This window comes from Mustela nivalis (genome assembly GCF_964662115.1).
Source record: "Mustela nivalis genome assembly, chromosome: 1".
NCBI lineage: Eukaryota > Metazoa > Chordata > Mammalia > Carnivora > Mustelidae > Mustela > Mustela nivalis.
The window spans coordinates 189776890-189804767 of NC_139020.1; the positions used below are offsets into that span (position 1 = coordinate 189776890).

At 49.4% G+C, this 27878-nt stretch overlaps 1 protein-coding gene and 2 long non-coding RNA genes across 10 annotated transcripts in view; 1 reads left to right on the top strand and 2 right to left on the bottom strand.

The window, feature by feature from the left end:
• On the bottom strand, positions 1-740 carry LOC309869175. Its single transcript, XR_014314029.1, has 2 exons — positions 669-740; positions 1-447 (listed from the first exon to the last, which is right to left on the bottom strand). It is a non-coding gene; the product is annotated as an uncharacterized lncRNA (long non-coding RNA).
• Positions 654-27431, top strand: FAM3D (FAM3 metabolism regulating signaling molecule D). 7 transcript variants are annotated; one of them, XR_014313992.1, is made up of 11 exons: positions 853-958; positions 2754-2804; positions 4590-4697; positions 7140-7163; positions 10407-10524; positions 16743-16801; positions 19442-19492; positions 24219-24303; positions 24988-25114; positions 27019-27183; positions 27267-27431. XR_014313992.1 is itself a non-coding variant. In XM_082739644.1 (10 exons), exons 2-10 carry the CDS (start codon positions 2792-2794, stop codon positions 27106-27108), a joined length of 675 nt encoding a protein of 224 aa, XP_082595770.1. In that variant the 5' UTR covers positions 654-779; positions 2754-2791; the 3' UTR covers positions 27109-27431. The 7 variants fall into 7 exon arrangements, 6 of the variants coding, with proteins under 6 accessions (XP_082595770.1, XP_082595774.1, XP_082595773.1 ...); XM_082739644.1 differs by lacking the exon at positions 853-958 and adding an exon at positions 654-779 and having other exon boundaries at positions 27019-27431; XM_082739648.1 differs by lacking the exon at positions 853-958 and adding an exon at positions 674-779 and having other exon boundaries at positions 7143-7163; positions 27019-27431.
• The window catches only part of LOC309869179, a 45123-nt gene continuing 44644 nt past the window's right edge, over positions 27400-27878 (bottom strand). For both annotated transcript variants that reach the window (XR_014314033.1, XR_014314034.1), the window contains one exon: positions 27400-27852. This is a non-coding gene — a long non-coding RNA (uncharacterized lncRNA). The remainder of the gene's footprint in view (positions 27853-27878) is intronic.

The window sequence follows — 27878 nt, forward strand, 5'->3', positions numbered from 1 at the left end:
TTTTTGTTTTGTTTTGTTTTTTTACGGATTTTATTTATTTGACAGAGAGTACAAGCAGTGGGAGCAGCAGTGGGAGCGGGAGAAGCGGGCTCCCTGCTGAGCAGGGAGTCCTAAGTGGGCTCGATCCCAGGATCCTGGGATCGTGACATGAGCTGAAAGCAGACTGAGCCACCCAGGCATGTCTTGCTCACAGGCTTATCCCCTGTCTCATACACAGCCTGCCTTCCTGTGATTGCTCAGAGACTGCTTCAGAAATTAAATCCACAAGTTGCTGAGTGGCCTTAGAGAAGTCAGTTGCCTTCTCTGAACTTCAGCTTCCTTCTCTACACGGTCGTTTCATCCCTAACCTTTCAGGGCTGTGCAAGAATCCAGTTCATTCAGGCCCTTGATCTTCATGGAGCACCTCCTCTGTGCTCAGCCTTGTACGGGGCCTGCAGGTAACCAGGCCTGCCATGGAAAAGGAAAGCACGCTTGCGGCTTACGCACAGAGCCAGACATGCAGCCAGAAATCCGAAGGGGTCGCAGGGGAGGGGCAGGACAGAGGGAGAGGCTCAGGACAGTGAGGGAGGACCATGGGTTCCGCCTTCCCCTCCCTACTCCTCCAGCTCTGTCCCCTCCTTTCCACCCTCCACCCTCCCACCACCGCCAGCCCTGTGACCACATACTACCCTGGGGTCATCATATGTGTGCAAGGACAGTCAGACCTTTCTCCCCATGCCTTTGCCCCACAGCTCCGTAACCTGAAGAACAGGTTGTGACAGACGTCCTCGCGGCAACAAGTAAGAAAGAAACTCTGGGGTTTGGGTGGTTACGGAGGGAATTCTCGCCCCACCCCACATACCGGTCCCAAGTGCCTTTCTCCCTCCCTCCCCACCCCCAGCAGACCCAGTCCCAGAGCCCAGAAGTGTGGAGCTAGAGCCTCCTGAGCACCCATGGGCTGGCAGGGTGAGCTGGCCAGGTGAGTTCGGGCGGAGAGCTCAGGAGACTGGAGAGCCCTGCAGGTGCTGAGGGGACAGTCGGGGACTCAGCCAGGAGGGACATCAGACTCACCGCCCTCCCCACCCCCAAGCCCTGAAGCCAGAATCCGTGCTTGGCATGGGCAGGACAGCGAGAAGCTAGCCCCCTGCCCAGGTATGCGTCCCAGCCTCTCTCTCTGTCCCATCTCTCTTGTCTCTCTCTCTGAATGGCACTTCTTCTCCCTCTGAGTCTGGGTAAATGCATGTCCTGAGTATTTGCTCTTCCCTCTGCTCCTTTATGTGTTTTCCTCCTCTGTGTCCCTCTCTATTATCTCTGCCCCTTGTCCTTTGTCTCTCCGAGTTCCGTCTCCCGCCTGCTCTCTATGAATATCAACGTGTATCTCGACACCTGTGCGTCCCCAACCACCTGACCCTGTTCCATCCTTCCCTCCTGTCTGGCCCCGAGCTCTCCTGGGTCCCCACACATGCGGATCCCACAGAACGTCCTTCAGCATAATCTGGGGGCCTGGGCTCCCAGACTGTAGGTCAGATTCCAGGAATACTCAAAAGCATAATATACTCTTGTATCGGAAAAAAAAAAAAAAAAGTGGGGGGGGTGAGGTGATCATTTGAATTTCAGGAAGTTAAAGTACTATAAAACCTCTGTGGGCGGAGTCAGGCACGGGCTCACCTTTCTCGCCCAGAAGGACCTAAAAGGCAGGTCTGAGTGGGTGGGAACATTTTCATACTAATCACAAAGAAATGTAGATTTGCCCTTGCTTTTGTTTAAATATCAGGGAGTGTTCCAGGAAACTGCTTGAATGGCCTCCTGTCTCTTATCTGTGGCCTTGGTGGTAGGGCTTTGGAGACCAAGTTTGTTGGGATGGATTCTTAGGATAAAGAAGATTCTGGAGTGGGGAGGGGGCAGGAAGAGTCCTGGGAGCAATTCCTTGTAGTCAGAGTCCCTCCAGCTGGCTGTGGGGGTTCAGAGACTTAGAACAGTTACCACCAGCCCTGCCCTCCCCTCCCCTAGGTTTCTACAGATCCCCTGGGGGTCTTCACAGCCGCTGAATCACTGGGAACTGCCCAGCACCTGGGCAGGTGACACAGGTGAAAGCTGGGGCCTGGGGCTCAAGAAGGCAGGGAACTCCAGTTTCAACTCTCCTCTGGGACAAAGGGCCCTGGGAGTGGGACCTTGTGGGGATTGGGCAGTGGAGACTTACTCCAGATTCTGGCTGTGACCCTTACAAGCTGAATAACCCTGGGCTTAACCACGGTGAGTCTTGGCTTACCTACCTGTGAGGACGAAAGGAGAGAACTGCGTGTATAGCACCTGCGCAAACTCACCTGTAATGTGAGTGTTTTCGTTACTCTTCCCCTTGGCACTTTGGCAGAAATCACTCGAGCTGCTGTTTCCTGATGGTTTTGCTGGAGCCAGCTAGCTCAATGTCTCTCAGCTGGCTGGAGGGACGGAAGGATGGACGGATGGATGGATGGACGGATGGAAGGATGGATGGATGGATGGATGGATGGATGAATAAATCAATCCTCCAAGAGACAGTGGCTGGCAGACTACAACTTCCTCTACCTGCCAATCTCTGCACTCAAAAAAGACATGTTGAATAGAATATAAAATTCTAGGGGCAAAAGTGAAGGAGAGGTGGAGGCAGAGAGTGAACAGAAGACAGATGGGGAGGAACCAATCCGAAAGTCAGAGATACTCATCCCTAATCATCTACCTTATTCGTTTTCAGACCCCAAGTGCCAGTTTCCAATTTGATTTCCTTCTCTCCACAGGCTAACGCTGACCCCAAGCTGCTCCTCACCTGGACAAGATGAGAAGATCAGGTAGGGGCCATGTTCCAAGGATTCAAAGTCTCAAGGTCTGATACTGGTTTAGGAATCATTTTTCCTATCAGGAATGCAGCCAGTCCCTGGACTCAGAGGTTGTTTGGCATCCCATGCTCTCAAATGTTCAGACCAGACGAACTCTAGGAGGAAACCCATCCAGGGGTAAGCCTGAAAGAGGGGAAAAGGCAACTTGCTGCCCAGAGGCTGAAGGGCCAGATAAGCTTTGCCATCAGGGCCCCTCCAGGCTGGGATCACAGGGACTCTCCCTATTTTGGGGATACCTAACCCTAGAAGGAAGTGAGGGCTCAAGGAGGGCTGTTCTAGAAACTTCATACCACGGGGCTGGGCACAAAGAGCAGCCTTTGCCTTCTCATCCATGTTCTCATGCTATACCCTCTGTACAGAAAGGTAGACTGTGGCACCAAGGAAGAAATGGACACAATTCATTTATATTCCCAAATAGCTGTGAGGAAGTTCAGAGCACAAGTTTTAGAGTCAGCACACTTCCCTTCCCTTCAAACGCCACGTCTGAGCTAACCGACCACCTCCCTGAGCCTGTTTCCTCATCTGCAAAATGGTAATGATCAGTAGCATCCAACTCGTACGTTTACCATGAGGATGAACTGAGATAACTATGTACGTGAAAGCTGTTGGCCCACTGCCTCCAACAAAAGTCTGTATCATGTGAGCTGATGCCCAGGGAGAATTCTGGGTGCCTCCAGGCCACACTGGGGCCCAGAAGATGAGGGACCTCCCACAGCCCTGAGCCGTGCCCCACAGGATCCAGGGGCCTTCTCCTCCAGCCCTACTAGTGAGAGGCTAACACAAGACCCCAGAGCTAAATTCAGGGCCACACGGAGGTCAGGGACGGACCTAGAGAGTGTAGCTTGATGGCAATGGGGCCACCAGAGTCTCTGAGCTAGGAGGTATAGTGGCGCCTGCCTCTGGCCCTCATGGGAGAGTGGGGGAAGGGAGTGAGACTGGGAGCTCTGGGGGTCTGTCCTGGGTGGGGGTTTGCTCCCCACTGGTACAGAAGCAGTCAGGCTGTGAGGCCAAGGAAGCCATGTCAGCAAGGCCAGTGTATGTTGTATAGATAGCATTGTGTGGTTATTTGTGGCAGCTTTCAGGAGGAGTGATGGAAAATGTGAGGGACCAGCCCTAGCCCCAAGCCACCTTGGAGGCTGCCTACTAGAGACAACTATCACATTGCTCCCAGCGAGCTCACGGCTCGGAAGCAAGGCTGTTGAACCATGTCCACCCTATGACTGAGGCACTCCTACCCAGAGAGGCTGAGCTTTGGCCGGAGGTACACAGCAGCACTGGCTGTCCAGAGCACTGGCCACAGCCTTCCTGACTCTTGTGGCGGGGCTCCCCGAGCAGGCTGTCTGCTGCAGAACCTGCCTCCTGCTTTGCTGCCACACACTCAGGCCTCATCCCGGGGTGCTGGATAAGAGTGCAGATTCCTAGGCCTCACCCCTCAAGAGTCTGTCTCTGGGTGGCTACGTGGAGCCCAGGAAGGCTCATTTCTAACTTTTTCTCCCAGTAGACTCACTTGGGGAAATGTGGTCACATCACCTTACAGCACGGTCTCACCATTTGATCACTGCATGGACTCGCACATGGTCCTACCATGCGGTCCCCTGACCTGGTCCAAGGTGTGGGCCTCAGTCTGGTGGGGTCTCATGACATGGTCTCACTGTGGGGATTCGATAAGGACTCAAAAGGAGCCTTGCTATGTGGCCTTGTGATGGGGTTTCACGGCAGGATCTCCTTGCTTTGCAGGTGTGCTCCGACTCCTGGCCCTCATCTTTGCCCTGGTCACCACTTGGATCTTTTTGCGCAGCTACAGCAGCTTAAATATGAAAACTATCCGTCTGCCCCGTTGGCTGGGTGAGTGGGGCTCCCTGCTGGGGCAGGGACTATGGACCAGGACGGGGCTAAGGATAGTCCTCCCTCCATCTGTGGGTGACCCAGGAGACAGCCAGACATGGCAGAGTTTGGGCTGCCTTTGGGACTCCAGCCTTTGGCGGGGTGGAGCCTGCCAGGAAGGCTGGAACCCATGGGGAAACAGATAAGTGTTCCAAGACCCTGGCCAAAACTTGTGCCTGCATCAAGGGCCATTTTGGAAATGGGATTCCAAGAAAAATGGACAGAGGGAAGAAGAAAAGAAGGAAGGAAGGGAGGAAGCCAAGAGACACAAAACTGAGCATTGAGTGGTATCTAGCCTCGGCTGCTCTCACCTCTTCCTGAAACACTCTTCACACAAATGTCCCTTTTCTCCAACTTCAGGTCTCTGCTCAAATATGACCTCCTCAGAGAGGCCTTCCCCAACAACCCCAGCTGCAGCCCTGACACCTCCCTCTACTTTAGTCCCTATGTCAGACTATTTCCTTGAGAGCTTCACCATCATCCATTATTAGGGTGTTTATTTATTTGTCTACTTGGTTGTTTTCGATCGCCATCCCCTAGAATGTAAGCTTCTTGAAGGCAAGGATTTTATCTTGTGTACATCCATTTCTCTAGCACTCAGTGCAGAGCAGATGCTCAGTAAACATTTGATGAATGAAAGAAAAATGAATGGATGGATGGATGAATGATGAATGGGTGGACTAATGGAAGGTGGATGGAAGGATGGGTGAATGGATGGGTGTATGTAGGTGGATGAATGGACAGGTGGATGGATAGATAGTGGATGGACAGATGGATAGATGGATGATGGATAGATGGTTGATGGATGGGTGGATTGGTAGATGGTAGGTGGAGAGATGGATGGATGGATGGATAGATTATGAATGGGTGGACAGATGTATAGATGGATGGATGGTGGGCAGGTGGGTAATGGATGTGTGGGTGGGTGGATGAATGATGAATGGGTGGATAGATGGGTAGATGGATGGTTGGATGGCAGAGGGTGGCTGGCTGGCTGGCTGGGTAGATGGATGGATGAGTAGATGACGGATGGGTGAATGAATGATGTCTGGGTGGATGATGGATGAGTAAGGGATACCAGTTGCTTACATGCATAATCTCATATAATCTACACAAATGGCCCCATGAGGTGATCCATGGTGTGGTTGTGGAGTGGACTCATACACAACCTCACTGTGTGGTTTTATGTGTAATCTAAGAAAGGAGAAGCTCAGGGAGCTTCAGGGAGATGAAGAAAGTTGCCCAAATTTCCCCTATAGAGGTCAGCAGGAATGGGAGCCCAAGTCTCCCAGGTCCAAATCCTTTCAAAGGAAGGAAGGAAAGGAAAGGGATTTATGCGTCTGTATTTGTCCTCCTTGGATTTAGGGAATGACCTCCACTGACATGGTCAATAACCTCTAGCAGCGCAGGCTAGCTCACAGCTTCACAGCAGTGAGAAGCCAGTCACCACACAGAGGAGTCTCTGAGATCCCAGAACCTTGTCCACTTCTGGTCAGGTGTGGCTCACACCCACATCAGGATGAATTGTATAAACCCATGTAGGCTACCATGCCCCCAGCCCCAGGGCAGTGCTTTTACAGAGATGGAGTTTGCTGTGCAGACAGCCTGGGAAGAGATGGGCCCAGGTCAGTGTAGGAGGCTCTGAGCAGAACTGGAGCTCAGGGGTGTCCTCTAGAGGAAAGAGCCCCAGTCTGAAGTGAGAAAGAGAACAGGGTTTGAAAGTACACCCCAGAACTGAAGTCTGATGAATCAACACCTCCAACCAACATGGAGTGACTATTCTGTGTTAGGTCCCGGGGACCCCAAAATGAGAAACATGTGGCCCCCGCTCATGGTCTGAGTCAGAAAGACAAACAGACTTAATTACAGAATATACAAAATCAAAAGTGATGATCCAGGGTCTCAAGAAATACTTATGGTGACAGGACAGGTAACCAGTGGGAAAGTGGCCATTTAAAACCATGAATGCTCAGCCACTGAAAGGGGTAATATTCATTTTCTTCAGAGGTTCCTAGTTTGGCTATATACACCCCCCCACACCTTATTATTTAATGCACTAATAAAGAATCACATAGATTATTGTAGCACAAATTTATGTTTTAATATTTTATTATATTGATGTATAGTTGGTTTCCATTCTAATCTATTTTATTTTATGCATTTAATAACATGCTTTGTTAGAGTAGGAAGTGCTGTGTGTGTGTGTGTGTGTGTGTGTGTGTGAAGGGGTGGCAGCGGAAGGTGAGGAAGGGCTCCCTGGACAGGGTGGGACTTCTAGAGTTCACCTCAACAGGAGGTCCTCCCACAGGAGAATGCTTGGTGCGGGCCAATGCCACTCTCCAGCGTCCAGGAGGGGGCGCCCAAAGCATTTTTCTCGCTAACCAGATTGTGTCTTCTCTCTAGCAGATTTGGACTCCAAGAAGGTCGGTGAGTATCACCCCAGCCCGGCCTTTGCCTTAGAGTGAGATTTTCCAGGGCTTCTCCTCCCAGCCCTGCAGGCCCTAGAAAAATCTTGGTGTCCAGAATCTGCCCGGCTCTCTCCTCCCATGGCCCCAAGGTGCCTTCTGAAGCCCCCGGAGCCCTGTGTTAGTAGTGGCCTCCTCTCAGCCATCCAGACTGATGGAGATGGCTCAGCTCTCCCTTCCCTAGCAACCCCACCCTGCAGTCTGGATTGCCTCCCTAGTCATAGCCCCTGGCCCTGCACAGCCACCTCCCCTCTCTGACCCCCCTACTGAGCCAGTATGCTTATTGTCATTGTGCAGCGACCACAGGCGTGGGTCACAGTTCCTGTTCCAGAGTCCCCACGGCCATATGGGGCACTCCACGTGCCCCCAGAAGCATATAGAAGGGGGTGCTGGTTGTCTTTTAGGGTAGAAGTGCCCAGTGTGCCAAGAGAGATGGGGCAGAGTGTTCCGGCCTCCGGGAGGGCTACCCCCTTCCAACGGGATGAGATCGGGATGAGATCAGAGAGGAAGGGAGGAAATGGCAAAGGCCTAGAGGCAGTAATGTGGGGGGCTGCAAGAGAGACCGTAGCTGGAGAGTCAGGCACTGGAAAGTGGGAATGCTGAGGCCTCCAATGTTGGATACTGCAGCCGTCCAAGCAGGGCTTCAGCGAAAGACCCCAGCTCCCAAAGTGTGGAGAGGGGGGAGGGAGGGACAGTTATAATGATGATGATGATGATAGTACAGTGATGGAGGGCCGACTATGTTCTGTGTTCAGAGCGTTCCAGGCATCTCATGTAATCCTCACCACCTCGGGTAGGCGCTCTAATTATACCCATTTTATAGGTGGGCACACTGAAGCTCAGAAAAGTGAAATCTCTTGGCCAAGGTAACACAGATGTACATAGTGGAGCAGGAGTTCAACTCCAGGCTAGCCCAGAGCCCACCCTCTCAAGGCTCCTTTCAGGAGGCAACATCTCCAAGCCCCCATTTCCCCCACCCTAATGTAACAGTGACAGAAGAGGGTTATAGTTCCAGGAACAGAATTTTGACCGAGAAGGGCATAGGGGCCGCCGTGCACTGTGGGGTTACAGAGAACAAAGACCATATGGATCAACACCAACCATTCACCCACAGTTGCAACTCCATTGACCTAAGCCTCCTGAGTCCTATTCTAGAGTAGACACAGAGTAGCACAGCATCTCGGTACAAACACACACTCGGGCATCATCTGCTGGGGCATGACAGATGTGGGCACACACGCTGCCTCCCCCCTGCCAGCTCTCCTGGTCGACATTGACAGTTAAGCCCCTAATAGTAGCTCCACTGACAGTTCCGAGAAGAGCTATCCGACAGCCCTGATCTAAACCAACTCCTTCATTTTATAGCTGGCAAAGGTAAAGGGAGAGATTTCTGGCAAGTCACACTGAAGATTATTCAAGAGCAGCCTGCATTTCCCGACTGCTCCTCCCCACCCCCCAGTGCTTTGCTTCATACCCTCAGCAGCAGCACTAGGGGTTCCCAAAGGGCTTGGAGTCTCAGGGTTTGAGGCAGCTGGGGGGCAGCCCCCCAGCCCAAATCCAGAAAGCAAATCCCTGCCTCCCAGTGGCTGAGGCCCCTGGACGTCATCCCCTTCAGCCAGTAGCTGGACCATAAAGGCTAGATGGTCAGAAAATCAATTCTGGAAAAGCCTGCTTAAGCCAGCTTGTTGACATCAGGTTTATCAGACTTAGCTGCAGTTGATTAGGCTCTGGGCAAACTCTATAGTGGGGTCCAGGGCCTGGAACAATCACTCCAGCATCAGTAAGAATGTCTGGTCTCAGGAGTTACCTGGCCTTTCCATGAGGGGACAGGCCACCAGAGGTGAGGGCCCAGGGCTCACAGGAGAGTAGGACCCCTCCCCAGTGTCATCCTCAGCCTTCATCCCCACCTTTTGGCAGGTACTAGGCCTCCTGAGAAGGGTCCTCTTCAGAAGGTGGGGGAAGGGGTCCGGTCCCCACGTCTCCAGCTCTCTTTGACCGGAGCCTCCAGCCTAGACACCCACTCTGCCCTTAATAGCCCCTTGTGGGAGTCCCGGCACCTGGCGCTCATTCTGGTGACAGTGTCCTGGTTTGAGTTCTGGTTATACCCATCAGGTGGGGTACTGAGTCTGGGAGCAGGAGGCAGGGCAGAGAACCCACCATAGGCATTCCACTCAGGCCTCCAGGGCCGCCTGCTTGGCTGGAGTACCTGGGCGTGGGCTTGGCAAGTCTTGCACAGTGAGTTGTGTCCCCCCCACCAGAGGGACACTTTTCCCTGAGGCACAGAAAGGCTCCCTAGAGGCCGGCAAGATCCTCAGCACCCTGATGGCATCCTTTCTCCCAGCCTGGAGCCCAGCCCTGCCCAACCACCTAGGCGTTCATTCAGTGAATGTTTATTGAGTGCCTACTGTGTGCCAGGCATAGAAGTTCCCGGCACGATTTAACAAGATAATAAATGTAAAGTGCTTGCCACGGTGCTTAGCACACAGCAAGCCCCTGGCGGCTGCCAGCTTGTCTCAGGAAGCCTGGGGGTTCGCTCCAAGCCCGTGCTGCCATAGCTCGGCGGGGCGCGGAGCAGGGGCTGGAGGGCACACGCTGCACGATCATGGCTTTCCCTTTGCAGGTGAACTTTCTCTAATTTCATGTTTACCCAGCCTCCCTAACGGTACTTTCCAAAGTGTCAGGTGGTGGTTTTAAAAAAAAAAAACAAGGGGGAAAAAAAAAAAAAAAACAGCAACAGCAGGCATTAGTATAAATGAGAGCCTGCCGGGCCGAAAACACAGGTGACGGAGATGCCCGCTCACAAAGAGTCTGTGGAGGGCCCAGCCGGGTGTGGGGGTCCCAGATATATTTCCCGCCTCTCTCTGGCCTCCGGGGCTGGCCCTGGGAGGGCCACCAGGAGGGGTCGCGAGTCTGCATCAGAGCCAGGCGCTGAGCTGGAACTAGAGCTGTCCTGGAAGCCCTGAAAATAAACTCGAGGGTGGTCAGACACACAGGTGCCCCGCGTCTTCGCCGGGGAGCGCTGGAGGCGCCCTGCGCATGCGTGAAGGGGCAGCTCTCCCGGCCTTGGGCAGTCGGGAAGGCGCCTTGGTGGGGGGGAGGGGGCTTCTCGCAGGGTCTGGAGCCTGCTCCCCGGGGCCGCTCCCCTGCCTCCTCCCGAGCCCCTTGCCACACTACCACCACCAAGGTTGGTCTGTTCCTTCCACAGAGGTCGTGAGGACCAAGTGCGGCCTCAGCAAGCCCTGCCCGGACAACTTCTTTGCCTTTAAAATCAGCAGCGGAGCCGCTAACGTCGTGGGTCCCACCATGTGCTTTGAAAACCGTGTGTAAGTTTCTCGCGTTCCCTTTCTTCTCGCGGGTTCATTCACCAATTCAAAGGCTGCAAGGGCGGGCGCTGAGACGGGCCCACACCTTCCACTGGCTTGCTTTTCCTCTGGGGGCATGAGTCACGCACGAATAACCGTAATCCGGAGAGCTTTCCCATCCGCCAGCACCTTGCTAAATGCTGCCCCGCTTCCTCTCATTCAATCCCCCAACCCTCCCTGGGGGGTAGGGGATGGGGTTGCAATGAACCCCTTTGCAAAGATGAGGAAATGGAGGTTCAGACGCCATTACCCACCTGACCCGTGACAGAGTCTGGATTTGAACTCTTGAGCTTGTCTACCTGATAGTCAAGGTCCTGGGCTTCCTCTAAAGGGGAATGCCTCTGGGAGATCTCAGAAACAAGATCCAGGCCTCAAAGTTCAGATGCAGCAGGTGCGGGGGCTTCCACCCAGGAGCAGGACAAAGACTATGTACCCATTATCCAAGCCAGATGATAAAGGCTCTGGGGCACTAAGTTTATCCTACCAAAGGGGCCAGGGACTGGTGGTGTATATATTTACGTATTTATTTTTCTTTATTTTAATTTAATTTGACATATACTGTATTATTAGTTTTTTAGGTAGAATTTAGTGATTCATCAGTAGCATGGAACACCAGTGCTTATTACACCCCGTGCCCTCCTTCATGCCATCACCCAGTTACCCCATCCTCCCACCCAGCTCCCCTCCAGCAACCCTCACTTGGTTTCCTATGATTAAGAGTCTCTTAGGCTTGCCTCCCTCTCTATTTTCATCTTATTTTACTTTTCCTTCCCTTCCCCATGTTCATCTGTTTTCTTAAATTCCACATATGAGTGAAATCTTATGGTATTTGTCTTTGTCTTATTTCGTTTAGCATAATACCCTCTAGTTCCATCCACATCATCGCAAATGGCAAGATTTCATTCTTTTTAATGGCTAAGTAATATTCCATTGTATGTATACACCACATATTCTTTTTTTTTTTTTTTTTTTTGACAGATCACAAGTAGGCAGAGAGGCAGGCAAAGGTGGGGGGAGCAGGCTCCCTGCTGAACAGAGAGCCCGATGCGGGGCTCAATCCCAGGACCCCGGGATCATGACCTGAGCCAAAGGCAGAGGCTTTAATCCACTGAGCCACCCAGGTGCCCCTATACCACATCTTCTTTGTCCATTCATCTGTCAGTGGACATCTGGGCTCTTTCCATGGTTTGGCTATTGTAGACATTGCTGCTGTAAACATTCGTGTCCCTTTGAATCACTGTTTGTATCCTTTGAGTAAATACCTAGTAATGAAGTTGCTGGGTCATAGATAGCTCTATTCTTAACTTTTTGAGGAACCTCCGTGCTGTTTTCCAGAATGGCTACCTCAGCTTTCATTCCTGCCAACAGTGTAAGAGGGTTCCCCTTTCTCCACATGCATGCCAACACCTGTTGTTTCTGGAGTTGTGAATTTTTGCCATTCTGACTGGTGTGAGGTGGTACCTCATTATGGTATTGATTTGGATTTCCCTGATGCCCAGTGATGCTAAGTGTTTTTTCATGTGTCTATTGGCCATTTGTATGTCTTCTTTGGGAAAACGGCTCTTGATGTCTTCGTCCCATTTCTTGATTGGATTATGTGTTCTTCAGGTGTTGAGTTTGATAACTTCTTTATGGATTTTGGATACTAGCCCTTTATCTGATAAGACATCTGCAAATATCTTCTTCCATTCTGTCGGTTGTCTTCGGTATTGTCAACTATTTCCTTTGCTGTGCAAAAGCTTTTTATTTTTGATGAAGTCCCAATAGTTCATTTTGCTCTTGTTTCCCTCGCCTTTGGAGATGTGTCTAGAAAGAAGTTGCTGTGGCCAACAAAGAGGTTGCTGCCTTTGCTCTCCCCTCAGACTTTAATGGATTCCTGTCTCACATTTAGGTGTTTTATCCATTTTGAGTTTATTTTTGTGTACAATGTAAGAAAATGGTCCAGTTTGATTCTTTTGCATGTGGCCGTTCAGTTTTCCTAACACCATTTGTTGAAGAGACTGTCTTTTTCCCATTGGACATTCTTTCCTGCTCTGTCAAGAGTAGTTGACCACAGAGTTGAGGGTCTGTTTCTGGGCTCTCTATTCTGATCCATTGATCTGGGTGTCTGTTTTTGTGCCAGTACCATACTGTCTTGATGATGACAGCTTTGTAATAATGCTTGACGTCTGGGAACTGTGATACCACTGATTTTGGTTTTCTTTTTCAACATTCCTTTGGCTATTGGGGGGTCTTCTCTGGTTCCATAAAAATTCTAGGATTATTTTTTTCCAGCTCTGAAAAATGTTGATAGTATTTTGATAGATAGGCATTCCATTAAATGTATAGATAGTTCTAGGTAGCATAGACATTTTAACAATATTTGTTGTTCCAACCCATGCGTATGGAATGTTTTTCCATTTCTTTGTGTCTTCCTCTATTTCCTTCATAAGTGTTCTGTAGTTTTTAGAGTACATATCCTTTGCCTCTTTCATTAGGTTTATTCCTAGGTATTTTACGATTTTGGGTACAATTGTAATTCTTTCTTCTGTCTCATTTTTAGTGCATAGAAATGCAACTGATTGCTGTGCATTGATTTTATATCCTGCCACTTTACTGGATTCCTGTATGAGGAATCTGGCGATTTTGGGGTGGAGTCTTTTGGGCTTTCCATATAGAGTAAAATGTCTTCTGCAAAGAATGAGAGTTTGACTTCTTTGCCGATTTGGATACTTTTTATTTCTTTTTGTTGTCTGATTGCTGAGGCTAGGACTTCTAGTACTATGTTGAATAGCAGTGATGATAGTGGACATCCCTGCCATGTTCCTGACCTTAGGTGAAAAGCTCTTAGCTTTTCCCCACTGAGAAGGATATTTGCTGTGGGTTTTTCATAGATGGTTTTTATGATAGTTAGGTATGTACTCTCTATCCCTACACTGTGAAGAGTTTTAATCAAGAAAGGATGCTGTACTTTGTCAGTTGCTTTTTCTGCATCAATTGAGAGAGTCATGTGGGTCTTGTTCTTTCTTGTATTCATGTGGTGTATCACATTGATTGATTTATGGGTGTCGAACCACCCTTACAGCAAGGAATAAATCCTACCTTGTCATGATGAATAATCCTTTTTTTTAAATTAACATATAATGTATTATTAGTTAATATAATGTATTATTATATAATATAATAATAATATATATATTATATGTATTATATATTATAATAATATATGTATTATTATTATTAGGTCTGTGAATTGTCAGGCTTACACACTTCCCAGCACTACCACAGCACATACCCTCCCCAATGTCCATAAGTGAATAATCCTTTTAAAGTGCTATGGGATCCTGTTGGTGAGAATTTTTGTATCCATGTTCATTAGGGATGTTGGTCTGTAATTTTCCTTTTGGTGGGGTCTTTGTCTGGTTTGGGTATCAAGGTAATGCTGGCCTAGAATGAGTTTGGAAGTTTACCTTCCATTTCTGTTTTTTGAAACAGCTTCAGAAGAATAGGTGTTAGTTCTTCTTTAAATGTTTGGTAACAAACATTTGTTGTTACCTGGGAAGACCTCCAGCCCTGGACTCTTGTCTGTTGGGATATTTTTAATTATTACTTCAGTTTCCTTGCTGGTTATGGATCTGTTCAGGTTTTTTCTTCCTGGTTCAGTTTCAGTAGTTTATACATTTCTAGGAATGCATCTGTTTCTTCCAGATTGTCTAATTTGCTAGCGTATAGTTGCTCATAATATGTCCTGTAATTGTTTGTATTTCTTCAGTGTTGGTTGTGATCATTCATCATTCATCATTCACTCTTTAATTCATGATTTTATTTATTGGGGTCCTTTCTCTTTTCTTTTTGATAAGTCTGGCCAGGAGTTTATAGATCTTATTTATTCTTTCAGAGAACCAGCTTCTAATTTTGTTGATTGGCTCCACTGTTCTTTTGGTTTCTATTTCATTGGTTTCTGCTCTAATCTTTATTCTCTCCTGCTGCTGGGTTTAGGCTTTCTTTGCTGTTCTTTCTCCAGCTCTTTTCAGTGTAAGGTTAGGTTGTGTATTTGAGACTTTTCTTGTTTCTTGAGAAAGGTTTGTATTGCTGTATACGTCCCTCTTAGGACCGCCTTTGCTGCATCCCAACAGCTTTGAACAGTTGTGTTTTCATTTTCATTCCTTTCCATGGATTTTTTAAATTTTTAATGTCCTGGTTGACCCATTCATTCTTTGCTAAGATGTTCTTTTAACCTCCATGTATCTGTGTTCCTTCCGCATTTCCTCTTGTGATTGAGTTCTAGCTTCAGAGCATTGTGGTCTGAAAATATGCAGGGAATAATCCCAGTCTTTTGGTACCAGTTGAGACCAGATTTGTCACTCAGGATATGATCTATTCTGGAGAATGTTCCATGAATGTATATTCAGTTGCTTTAGGATGGAATGTTTGAATGTATCTGTGAAGTGCATCTGGTCCAGTGTGTCATTTAAAGCCCTTGTTTCCTTGTTGATCTTCTGCTTAGATGAACTCTCCATTTCAGTGAGAGGGATATTAAAGTCCCCTACTATTAATATATTATCGACATGTTTCTTTAATTCTGTTATTAATTGGTTCATATAATTGACTGCTCCCATGTTAGGGGCATAAATATTAACAGTTGTTAATTCTTGTTGGCTAGGCCCTTTAATTATTGTAGAGTGTCCTTCCTCATCTCTTTTTATAGTCTTTGGTTTAAAATCTAATTGGTCTGATAAAAGGATTGCCAACCCAGCTTTCTTTTGAGGTTCATTAGCATGATAAATGGTTCTCCACCCACTCACTTTCAACCTGCAGGTATCTTTGGGTCTAAAATGAGTCTCTTGTAGACAGCATATCAATGGATCATGCTTTTTTAACTGATCTGGTACCCTTTGTCTTTTGATTGGGGCAGTTAGCCCATTTACATTCAGAGTAACTATTGTAAGATAAGAATTTTGTGCCATTATATTATTACCTGTAAAGTCACTGTTTCTGTATATTGTCTCTGTTGCTTTCTGGTCTGTGTTACTTTTGGGTTCTTTCTTTGCTTAAAGGATCCCCTTTTGTATTTCCTGTAGGGCTGGTTTAGTGGTCACAAATTCTTTTAGTTTCTGTCTGTCCTAAAAACTGTTTATCTCTCCTATTCTGTATGACAGCCTTACTGGGATCAGGTACCACATCCGGCTCCCTGCTCTACAGAGAGTCTGCTTTTCTCTCTGTGCCTCCTCCCATTTGTTCTCTGTCTCTTTCCCTCTCTTTTTCTCTCTTTCTCTCTCTCTCTCACATAAATAAGTGAAATCTTTTTTAAAAAACAGGGATTTTGAACCTAACTCCAATTCGAGCAAAAGAAGGAACTTAGTGATTCCCATACACAAAATGCAGAGATAACAGGCTTCAGGACCAGCTGGATCCAGGGGGTTTAAACCATGTCATCAGGGGTCCCTCTCACACCATCTTTAGCTCTGTTCTCTTCTGTCAGATTCTGTTTTCTCAACATGAAAAATGGGTTGGTTCCTGTGAAGGAGGGAGGCCATTAGCTGGTTGACAGAGCAGCCCAGGCTGGCACCCCACTGGGAAGAGAACTTTCCCATCCAAACTATCCCTATAAAAGTCCCAAGATTGAATTTCATTGGCTGGCCTGGGTCACATGACCGTACATGGCTCAGTTACTGTGGGCAGGGACACAGGGTGTTCTACTCATCTGGTCCTGGAAGACTGAGGTCAGCCCTGAGAACTGCCTAATCTGAGAGTAGAGAAAGATAGTTTTCCCAAGAAATACCAGAAGATCGGGCTGTGGATGCTGGGCAGGCAAGAATACAGCTGGTCTCCATATAAAAATCTCTGCCTCTGCAGGATGGCATCAGCACTCTGGGTTCTGCCTTCTTCCCAGCAACCAGGCCTCACTGCTTGGGGGAGGTGGGCTGGTCCCACCTCCAACACCTCAGAGCCCCAGGCAGGGACCTTCTCTCTTTTCCAAGCAGACTGTTCTCGTCCAAACATGCCATGAGTATTCCTCAGAGAATCCAGCCCACCGCTCGTTTCCAGGAGAAAACAGATGGCCCAAATTATTCTGTGTTTCCTAATGCTTCTGCATTGTGCCGTGTGGGCCCCCTCAGAGTTCCAGAGTCACAAAAGCAGAGTGTTCGTTCCACACTAGGGACCAACTGTTGTATTTTGTTTTTCTTCTTCTTATTCAGGATCATGAGTCCTGTGAAAAACAACGTGGGCAGAGGCCTGAACTTTGCCCTGGTGAATGGTGAGCTGCAGATCCACCCCCCAGACAGTCCCCCACCATGCTCTTAGTACTGAGGGCCATGAGGTATGGGGAGATAGTTAACATTCATTCAACCAACAGCAGCTCAGCTCCTACCACATGCCTGGGGCCGTCCTGGGGAAGCTTGTGGGGCAGGGGGTCTAAAAGACCCGGTCCTACCACCAGAGTCCTGACCAGGCTTCTGCCATGTGCAGCTATCCAAGGAGGATATGCTTCTCCTGTGAAGCATGACCCCACCCTCAAGGCCATGCAGCCTAAACCAACACAAGTGAAACCATGGGGGACAACCCCTAACAGTGTGATGTGATGAACTGATTACATACCTTCATTCACTCATTCAACAGTATTGACAGCAGGTACTATGGGCCAGGCCCTGTACAGTGCACCAGGGGGCGGCGGGGGGGCGGTTAGCCATGAACAAGGACTGGCCCTGGCCTCACACTCCCTGGGGTGCCCCTGAAGTTGACCACCAATCCAGTGGGGTGAGCATCTGTGAAGGAGAAGGAAGCAGAGCCCTGAGAACTGGGACACAGAGTGGGGTTGGGGGTCATCAGGGGAGGCTTTCAGAGGGAAGTGCTGGTCAGCTGAGGCCAAAAGGAATAGTATGGGTTGGCCAGAAAAATGTAGGGGAGACTCCTTCAAGGCTGGGGCAGCACTGTGCAGGGAGCAGAGAAGGAAGGAGTGGGTAGAGGGAATGGGGGCCACATGAGGTCTATCTGGACACATCAGAAAAGGAGGGATGACAGGTACAGCTGGGGCAGGGGGCAGGCAGGATGACAGAGTGAGGGGCCAAGTGTCCTGCTAAGAAGTATAGGCTTAAAGCAGAGGACAAGAGGGAGCCTCAGATAGGCTTGGAGCAGGGCATGAGGGCCCAACCCTGCATTCCAGAAACTTCCGTCCAGCTTGGAGTAGGGAGGTTGGAGGCAGGGAGATGTGGGGGAAGGCCCACAGCATCTCTCGCAGGGAGCATTGGCAGGCCAAGCCTGAAACAGGGACACATTTTGGGAGGGATGGGTTTACAGGGACAGAGTAAGGACCACAGGGACAGAGAAGCACAGATGAGACGGAGAGCAAAGGCCGAGTCCCTGAATCTAAGAGCCACTTCCTGGGACAAAGGGCACAGCAGACGCTCAGAAAGGAGGAGGTCAAGACTGTGTGTGGCATGACCGTGTGAACACACTTCGGAAGTGACAGGGTTTAGATTGGTTGCTCCTACAGGAGCCATCTCCCTTCTGCCAAGAATTCTGCTGAGTCGGGAGAAAGGTCAAAGTCTAGGGCAAAAATGGAGCCTTACCCAAAGCAGGAGATCAGAAGGCACGCCCTGCTCCAAGCCTATCTGGGGCTCCCTATTGTCCTTGGCTTCAAACCCATACTTCTTAGTAGGACACTCTTCGAATAGTCTCCCATGAGACAGGCTCAGACTAGGGCCTCCTGCTCTTCCCCTTATTAAGCGCCAAGACAAAAACAAGCACCAGTAGCACCAAGAGCTGACGCTTACTGAGCCTTTGCTGTGAGCTGCTTCATTCAACCTCCTCCCCATGCCACAGTGGAGTTGTATGCCTATGTTCTAGGTAAGAAAATGGAGGCTCAGAGAGGTTGGGCAATTTGCCCAAGGTTACACAGCTGATAGAATCCTCTAGATATGAACCTGGATCTGAAGGACTCAGGTCAAATTGCTCAGCTGAACTAACTTCCCTAGACTAAAAACCTCCTGGAAGTGCCTGCTAGCTGTGGATACGGCCAGTGATCACTCTCAGGGCCTTAGGTTTTCATCTGTATAATAAGCCAACAAGGATTGCTGAAGATTGGTGGTTCTCAGTCTTTTAGGGGGCAGAGATTCTTTTAAGAAACTGTTTAAACTATACCTCATCCCCCTAATTCTAGAAAAATGCACATGATCAGTTTCATGTGTACATCGACCGTTCCCTTCCAAAGACCTTAGAGTGGTGGCTTTGAGAATCCAGGAAGGGCTGTAATGTAAACCCTCCACCGACCCAGCAGGAGAGCCTCCACTACCCAGGCTCCTGTCCCCACCCCCTTCAGGGAATCACAAACTGGCCTGGGGGGAAGGGTCCCGTGGTGGAACTGTAGAGCTGCCATCCCCTCTGCAACACCCCCATCTAGTGGCAGAAATTGAGAACTGCAACTCCCCCTAAACACCGGGTTCCCTGTAGGACTCCTTTCACAAAATACACAAAAGCAATTCAGATGACCGAACTCTGAACTTTGACTACATTCAGCCCACTGCAAAACCCTTTGCCCTCATGAACCAGAGGATTCAGATGTCCTATTTAGGAAGAATTCCATAACCCATTGTTCAGATGCAGCAGTTGACGCCCAAATACTAAGAGGTGCGTTAGGAAGTGGCAAGGCAGAACACAGCCCCAAAGGGGTTGGATACTGTTCAATTCCAGAGATCCTTCACCATCATGTCCTTGTACCTTTCAGATCAGCCCAGAAGTTCTGGGCCCCTACTGAGTCCTGCATGCTTTCCGTAGGAGCTGACTTGACTCCATTATTATTCCATTTTTAGATCTTAGATTAAAGAGTAGCCATTTTCTGCAAAACGATAGGCAGGATGATCTATTTCAGGAAATCACAGTTTTGCTCCCTCATCTGCAGGAACCACAGGAGTGGTGCTGACACAGAAATGTTTCGACATGTACTCTGGAGGTAAGCACCTCTATTGGCACTGAGGTCTCAGGGTGGGCTGAGCTCCTCGGCTCTCTTCCCCCGAGGAGACAACCAGAGAGGAAGCATGGTAGGGGTGGAGGACCATCCTGCTGTCTTTGAAACTTCTTCCTGCTGTCTTAGTTGGGCTCTCCTGGGTGCAGATTCCAAGACCAGGAGTCAAGTGCAATAGTTCATTTGGGAGGAGGTAATCTCAGGAAATGCCAGCAGGAAGTGATAGAGAGAAGGAGGAGACCGCGAGAACAGTGTGTTACCAGGCTGAACGCTGCAGGCGATTGGAACTGGAGAGCCAGTGTCAAGTACATGCCTCAGAGAAATCTCAGAGGGGCAAGGGAGCTGGGGCTCTAATTCCACTAATTCATTGGCACTTTCCACATTTCTGGCCTGCACCAGGGCATAGAGGAAGATTTGGAGGTCAGAGAGGACCTTGAGGCAAAGAAACACTGGTGTTGGTGTTGGCAGTTGGAGGCCAAGCGGGTGTGCCCTCAAGTGCTAAGGACAAGGACACACAGCCAAGTTTGCTCTGCTAGGTAAAGGCTTTTTTTTTAAGGCCACAGGGGTCTCTCTTGGGCCCAAGGACAGAACAAGTCCTCCCTAGGCCTGGAAAGGATCACTGAGAGGCTCCAAGCTCTCTGCATGTTGCTGCAGACATCTTCTCTTCTCTGTCTGCACAGGCGTGCTTTCTGAGCTCTCTGGACAGGTGACCACTCTACTGTCCTTGCGGCCCTTAGCACAGCCTGTGGACAGGACTCTGACCTCCCTGGGCTGGCTGTTCCCACCAGCACCTTCCTCACCCCACCCCCAGGCTGACTGGTGAAGCTGTGCTGGGGGCAGGAGTCTCACCCAACAATCCTCACATCTTCTAAAGCACCGTGGAATCCATCCCAAATCTGACCCCAGATTCTCGACAAGGAGTGAGGCAGCAGCAGGGCGGCCCCTCATAGGCAGCAGACGTCTTGGTCCAACAGTGATGGGTTTCCATCAGGGCAGCTGAACTGAGCCCAGTCCCCTTCTCAGAGATCAGTTTGGCTCGGTCTCCCTTCCCTGTGCCTGGGAGCTCAGGGCCGGCTTTGGGCTCAGGCATCACTACCTTCCTGTACCCACCTACACACACGAGCCTAAGAGGGGACAAAGCCAGGCAGCAAGGAAGCAAGAAGCCCTCTTGGCTTTGCAAACAAAGGAGGGGCTGAAAGGTGGGCCGTGGGAATCAGGTGCCCAGCAGTCACAGCAGGGAATATTGGGAAGGCGATCCGATGCACCGCACATGGAGACAGCAGCTGGCGCCCTGACCCCTGGTCCCCTGGGTCCCCTGAGGGTCACCCCCGTCTGAGTCCCAGCTCATGGGTAGGGTCTGCAGGGCCTGAGGTTGTGCTAGCTGACAGCCTGCCTTAGGGCCCATGCAGGCTTCTTCCAGGCATGCCCCGATACGGCAGAAGCTGCAGAGGAGGACCGAGGCATGGCCAGGGCCTTGCAGGGACTGGAGGGGAGGAAGAGAACAGAGCTTGGAGATGGGTGAGGAGATGGTGGGTCAGGGGTGGCTCAGGGCCAGGTTTATGGAAAAGCTCCAGTCTCTGGAATCAAAGACTTCAGACTGAGGCAGGTGACCCCTTGTGAACTTCAATTTTGTCATATGTAAAATAGAGGTAAATCATAGTGTCCCTTCAGGAGACGGATCAAGGAGATTGGGTGGGAACTGACATCAATCAGTGGGAGGGGCCGGGGGTGCAGACAGCCGCCTCCCCTCCCTCCCCCCCCCCATCCCCATGACTCAGAAGTAAAGTCATTGTCAGAATGAAAAGGGTAAAAAATCATTTATTTTTATTTAAATTCAGTTAACATCTAGTGTGTTACTGGTTTCAGAGGTAGAGTTCAGGGATTCATCGGTCTTACATAACACCCAGTGTGCATTACACCGTGGGCCCTCCCTAATGCCCACCACCCAGTTACCCATCTTCCCCACCCACCTGCCCTCCAGCAGTGCTCAGTTTGCTTCCTACAGTTAAGATCTCTTATTTGTCTTCCTCTCTGATTTCAGCATTTTATTTTTTCCTCCCCCTGTGATTCCGTTTTGTTTCTTACATTCCACATATGAGTGAGGTCATATGATAGTTGTCATTCTCTGACTTATTTTAGTTAGAAGAATACCCTCTAGTTCCATTCACATCATTGCAAATGGCAAGATTGCTTTTTTTTTTTTTAAGATTTTATTTATTTATTTGACAGACAGGGATCATAAGTAGGCTGAGAGAGCAGGGAGGAAGCAGGCTCCCTGCTGAGCAGAGGGCCCTATGCGGGGCTCGTTCCCAGGACCCTGAGATCATGACCTGAGCCGAAGGTGGAGGCTTAACCCACTGAGCCACCTAGGTGCCCCAAGATTTCATTTTTTGATGGCTGAGTAATATTCCACTGTTATATGTACACACACACATACACACACACCATATCATCTTTATCTATTCATCAATGGACATCTGGGCTTTTTCCAAAATTTGGCTACATGGACATTGCTGCTATGAACATTGGGGTGCACGTGCCCCTTCACTACATCTGTATCTTTGGGGTAAATACCAGTAGTGCAATTGCTGGGTTGTAGGGTAGCTCTATTTTCAACTTTTTGAGGAACCTCCATACTGTTTTCTAGAGTGTCTGCAACAGCTTGCATTCCCACCAACAGTGTAGGAGGATTTCCCTTTATCCTGTTCTTTCCAACACCTGTTGGTTCCTGAGTTGTTCATTTTAGCCATTCTGACTGGTGTGAGGTGGTATCTCACTGGGGTTTTGATTTGTATTTCCCTTATGCCAAGTGATGTGGAGCATTTTTTCCATGTGTCTCTTGGTCATTTGGATGTCTTCTTTGCAGAAATGTCTGTTTGCATCTTCTGCCCATTTCTGCCAATCTTGATTGGATTGTGTGTTCTTTGGATGTTGAATTTGATAAGTTTTTTATAGATTCTGGATGCTAGCCCTTTATCTGATAAGACACTTGCAAATATCTTCTCCCATTCTATAGGTTGTCAAAAAGGGTAAAAAATTATTTAAAAGAAACTAAATTTTATATTGCTCTATTATGAATGTGGATATAAGGATAACCATGGCTGATGGGGACCCAGAAACAGAAGCATTTGAAGACAAGTTGCCCCTTCCCACAAGAGATAAAAGAAGTCAATGACTTCTTCAAATGAGAAGATAATTAACAGAAGGAACTTTTTTTTTTCCCTAAACATTACTGTCCATCCCAGATAATAACAGATATTGATATCTGGAACTAATGGCTCCAACAAATTTTCAGAGTTCCCTCTTTTGTCTCGAGATATCAAGGGCCATTTCACTAACAGAGCAGCTGTGGTCATGGACTACAAGCCTCTGTGTTACTGAGCTGGCTGGCAGCTGGCCTTGCTTTCAGAATTTGTTTCTTCCCCTAAGTCCAAGAGATCCCCGGGGAATACTAGAACTGGCTCGCCTTCATGGGCATGGGCCTGTGGGTAGGGCAGCCGTGTAGTCCTTTGCTTAGAGCAAACTTCGGTTTGGTCTGAAGCTCTCTCTGCCTTCACCGCCTTGAAATTCTTAATTTTTTAACAGAATGATCCACATTTTGATTTGCGCTGGGCCCCCAAAATTATGTTCCTGATTCTGCTGATAATTACAATTCCATTATAGTGCATTTTCTATATGCCTTGAGTCGTCATCACATTTGCTGTTTACAAAAATGCTGTGGGCAGGACTACGAATCATCCTCATGTGACAGATGTAGCCCCTACTTCTCCCACTAGACAAGTCTTGCCTATACTTCCTCATGTATGGGCTTCCTGTTCAAGAGCCCCCACACACATAAATCCCACCATATCCAGAGTACGATCTGAATTACTAGTATTTTCTTTTGAATCAGTTCACTTCTTTTAACCTAAATATATCTTAAGAGATATATTTAGGTTAAAAGAAGTGAACTGATTCAAAAGAAAATACTAGTAATTCAGATCTTAAGAGATATATTTACATTTATATTTATATATCTATCTGTGCCCTAAGTTACCAGTTTTTATGCAGGAAAGGTGACTATAAAAATAAGCACAATGGAAACAAATCCATGTCCTTGAAGCAAGCTGGGTGCCAATGCTCCCCTCCCCACCAAGTGCTGCACCTAGGGCTGCTCTCTGGTAAGTGTGGAGATTTTGCAAGTGCAGGGAGGTATTAAAGATGCAAAAGGAGACTTGCTCCTTGCTCTAAGCTGGAGAACTGGTGGACACAGATGTTCTGTCTCAGTGACCTGAGTTGTCTGTGGTACAGTGAGCTTACCTGTCCTCTGAATTCAACACAGACAAGTTAGGTTCTTAACCAGCGTAGAAGGAAGTGGCAGGGGGTATACAGAAATCTCAGAGTTCCTGAGAGATGACTGCACTCCATTCCTTAGGTACAGGTCCCCAACGGCCTTTAGAACAGTGCCTCTCACACCTGGCTGCTTGTCAGGATCACCTGTGGAATTTTTGAATTCCAGGGTCCACTCCTGATCACCTGAATGAGGCTGCCCTTGGTCCAGGCACTTTGCTCTCCCCTGGACAAGGGCTACAGGGAGCTTCACCCAAGGTCCCCTCCCACTGACCCTGAGCTTCAGATGGAGCTCTGTGTCACCCTGCCCCTGGCCACTTGTGGATCTTCCGGGCAGGAGCAGAGAATGAGAATGACCAGCACCCCACTTTCCTTTCTCCTGCAGATATTACGCTCCTGGTAAAGTTCCTTAAAGAAATCCCAGAGGGCACACTAGTGCTAGTGGCCTCCTATGATGACCCAGGAACCAAGTAAGTGGGAACCTCCACCTGGCCAGCTATGGGTTGAAGTGACCCAAATGCTTCCAAGTCCTGAGTGCCTTTTCCCCACTCCTCCTCTGGCTCTATCTTCTGGCAGCTTCTCCTAGGGAAATAACCAGACCAGTGCACAAAGACGTGTTCCCCATCACAGCCTCCGTTACAGCATTGGAAAATTGGATGCACTGGCTGTGTCCAATAGAGACCAAATAGTTACCGAAATTGTGACACATATTGATATGACATTGTATGTGCATAGAAGAAGACCTTCATCAAAAATGATGAAGTAGAAAATTTAAGGATGTGGAACAATGCTCACGATTTAGTATTAAGCAGGAAAAAAACAGATTATAAATGCATTGGTATGACCCCCCCCCCTGCCAGGGCATGGGGGGGAAAGACCTTAAGGAAATATACATGAAAGTGTTACAATGATTATGTCAAGTGGGGTGAGACTGTAATTTTTAGTTCCTCTGTGATGGCCCATATTTTCCAGATAAACATGTATATTTGTAAACAGATGCAAAACCGTACTCCTAGCCACTCAGCCCTAGTCCCCCTGAATGCAGCTCTGCCCAGCATGGTGGCTGCACCCAGCAGACAGAGGGGAGGCCAAGTGCTTGAGAACCTGTCTCTTCTCCCACCCCCCACATCACTGTCCTTTCTGGTCCTCTGCAGAATGAATGATGAGACCAGGAAGCTCCTCACCAACTTGGGCAGTTCCTATGCAAAGCAGCTGGGCTTCAGAGATAGCTGGGTCTTCTTAGGAGCCAGAGACCTCAGGGATAAAAGCCCTTTTGAGCAGGTGAGTTCCTGGTGGCCTCTTCAGCCCAGTGGGGCAGGTGGGGGTAAGGTGCCAAGGATGGATGGACAAGGACTGGGGTGGCTGGGGAGGACACTGGGGGGACCTCAGAGGTCAGGGTGGCCCAACTGGCTAATCCCCTCACAGAAAGTGGACTTGACCATTTTGCAAGGAGCTGGGTCATCTGGAAATGGGTAAGTACCAGAAAGGAGAAGGAAAAGAAGAAAAGAATGGTGAGGGAAGTGAGGAATGGGAAAAAGAGAAAGGAATGTCGGGATGAAGCCTGCATGATGGGCAGAGCAGGGGGCAGGACGTCTGGCTTCCCTAGCCTGATCTTCCAGGGCCTGAGGTAGCCCGCAGTCTGGTGGTGAGAATGTTCAGCTCTGCCCAGATCCCAAGGCAGGCAGCTAAGAGTCGGTGTTTCAGACACATCATAGGACTACTGAGGAGACTGAACGCTATCCTGAAGGCAGTGGGGAGCCATGGAGGGCTTAAGCAGAGAAGAGCGTTTGGAGACATGAGAAACACTAGTATTCAGCCAGCACTGACTCTGTGCAGGCTCCGCTGAGCAAGGTACCTGCAGCGCCGCCTTTAATTCCGCAGTGAAGCAGGTACACCCTGCCGCTGCCACTGTTGAGGGTCCGGAGCAGAGCAGAGGTTTTAGCCGGCTTGTCTGGACCTGATGCTGACATAGTTCTCATCCAGGTCTGCCGGCCTCCACGGAGGTTCCCATCCCCGTGTTCTCAGCACAGCCTCCCTGGCTGAGCACAGGGAGAAGGCCGGGAGGAGGCCCAGGCAGTAGTCAGACCAGAGGCACAGCAGCCTGCAGGGGAAGGGCTGAGGGAGGCAGGGGAGGGACTGCGTTAAGACTCCGGACTTTGGGTGGGGGAAACCATGATGAGCTGCAAGGGATTTCTGCCTTGTCTGGAAGATGCTGGCCTGGTTAGTCTGTGTGAGTTTCTAAGAGAATGAACTCGGGTCGTTGGAAATTACTTTTTAAAAATGATAATACAAAGTAGCTTATGCTGGAGGAGACAAGGAGGGAGCCCTCTGGTTATAGCCTCTGGGTGAAGAACACAGGCCGGGGTGGGGGCGGGGAGGGTGGAGGATAGATCCATCACCCAGAGGGCAGTGGGGGGACCACGATGTGATGGAAAACATTAGGTCCTTTGTTCCCATACATGGGGCTCTGGGTTTCAGAGATGCCGCATCTAGAATTTCTTTTATCCCTAAGGGTTAGCTACAATTATTCCACTGGAATAATTGTATTTACATTTTTTTACATTTACATTTACATTTGCTATTTACATTTTTTTCCTCCAAAAACTAAGCATAGGCACTTTAAACACAATCTTAACTGATTTTATTCTCTCTATATTTATTATCAGTACTACTATCACACAGTGGTTCTGCCCCTGGGGTAACTTTGGCCCTTTGCGCCTCAGGTTCCCCATCAGCAGAATGGAATGGTCATGGTATGGGCCTTCTTAGGGCTCTTGTAAGGGATAAATACATAAGGCACTTTGCACCTGGCATAGAGCAAGTGCTTTTGTCATTGTTGTCGTGGTGGTTCGGGGGTGTCCTAGAGAGGCTGATGGAGAATTTGGCAGAGGAGCTAACCCTCTGCATGCCTGCCCCAGTGCTTGCTACCCCCCCTCCCCAGGGCACGACCGGCAAGGACTGAGCTCTGACCTCCTCTGTAAAACCCTGGGCATGTTGCCGTCCCTCTGTGCCCCAGTTTCCCCACCTGTGAAATGGGCTGGTCCTATCCGACCCCACCACCTCCCCTTGGGGCTGAAACCAGGGTGAAGTGAGTGAAGGCAGGATGTCTTCAAGCGCAGTGAAAACTCAAGTGTGAATCTTGAACAGCCTCCCCCATGGTCCACGTTTCTCTTCTCTCTCTCTAGTTCTTAAAGAACAACCCAGACACAAACAAATACGAGGGCTGGCCGGAGCTGCTGGAGCTGGAGGGCTGTGTTCCCCGGAAGGTATCTTAGAGCAGCTGCAGGACTGAAGAAGCCCTCTCGCTGTCCTAGAGTCAGCGCCAGCTGCGGCTGCAAGAAGGAAACCAGGTGGCCGATGGAAAGTTCCCCCGGAGGGGCAGGGGTCTGTGCCCTCTGCACACCTCCCCTCTTCTGAAGCAGCGCTCTCCCAGGGGCTGCGGTGGCCCAGCCAAGGTGGCCAGCCATCCGGAGTCCTTCCAGAGCCCCTCTGCAGGAAGAAGGAACGGTGTGCTTTCCCTCAAGATGGCCGGCGGTCACTCCCAAGGAAGGACAGACTGCCACACCTGTGGCTCACCATTAAATTTTATTTTTGCTGATTTTGAATGAACTTTCTGAGCTTTCCATGGGATCAAACTGACCCAGGCCATGTTGGCTCGGGCGCAAGTGGGAACAGGTCAGCAACAGCTTCGGGTCCCAGGTTAGGCTGCTGGAAGACAGGTTGATTTCCTAGGGGTTATGCGGAAGGGTGAATGAATGACTCCTCGGCTCCCGGCATGAGAGGTAAGACCCACAGAAGCAGAGAGAACCGAAGGAAAGGACACTGAGCATACTGTCTTCCCCTGCTGCTTGATGAGAGCTGGAGGCTCCAGAGCCAGAGAAGGGAAGGCAGGCACCGTCTGAGGAAAGCTGGGAGGAAGAGGCAGGCTGTCAGGTAGGCTTCAAGGAGGAGGCCATGGCCGCCTTCATCTTGGAGTGGTTCCCCAGGAGTAGCCCCTGCGATTTATTCAGGAGGTGATTCTGGAAAACACCAGTGGGGTGGGGAA

Bases quoted from the DNA above. Each gene is read 5' to 3' on its own strand.
- FAM3D (XM_082739644.1), top strand. The intron at 16,802-19,441 runs GTGAGCTGCAGA...CCTCATCTGCAG, and splicing joins GAACTTTGCCCTGGTGAATG to GAACCACAGGAGTGGTGCTG. The intron at 25,115-27,018 runs GTGAGTTCCTGG...CTCTCTCTCTAG, and splicing joins ATAAAAGCCCTTTTGAGCAG to TTCTTAAAGAACAACCCAGA.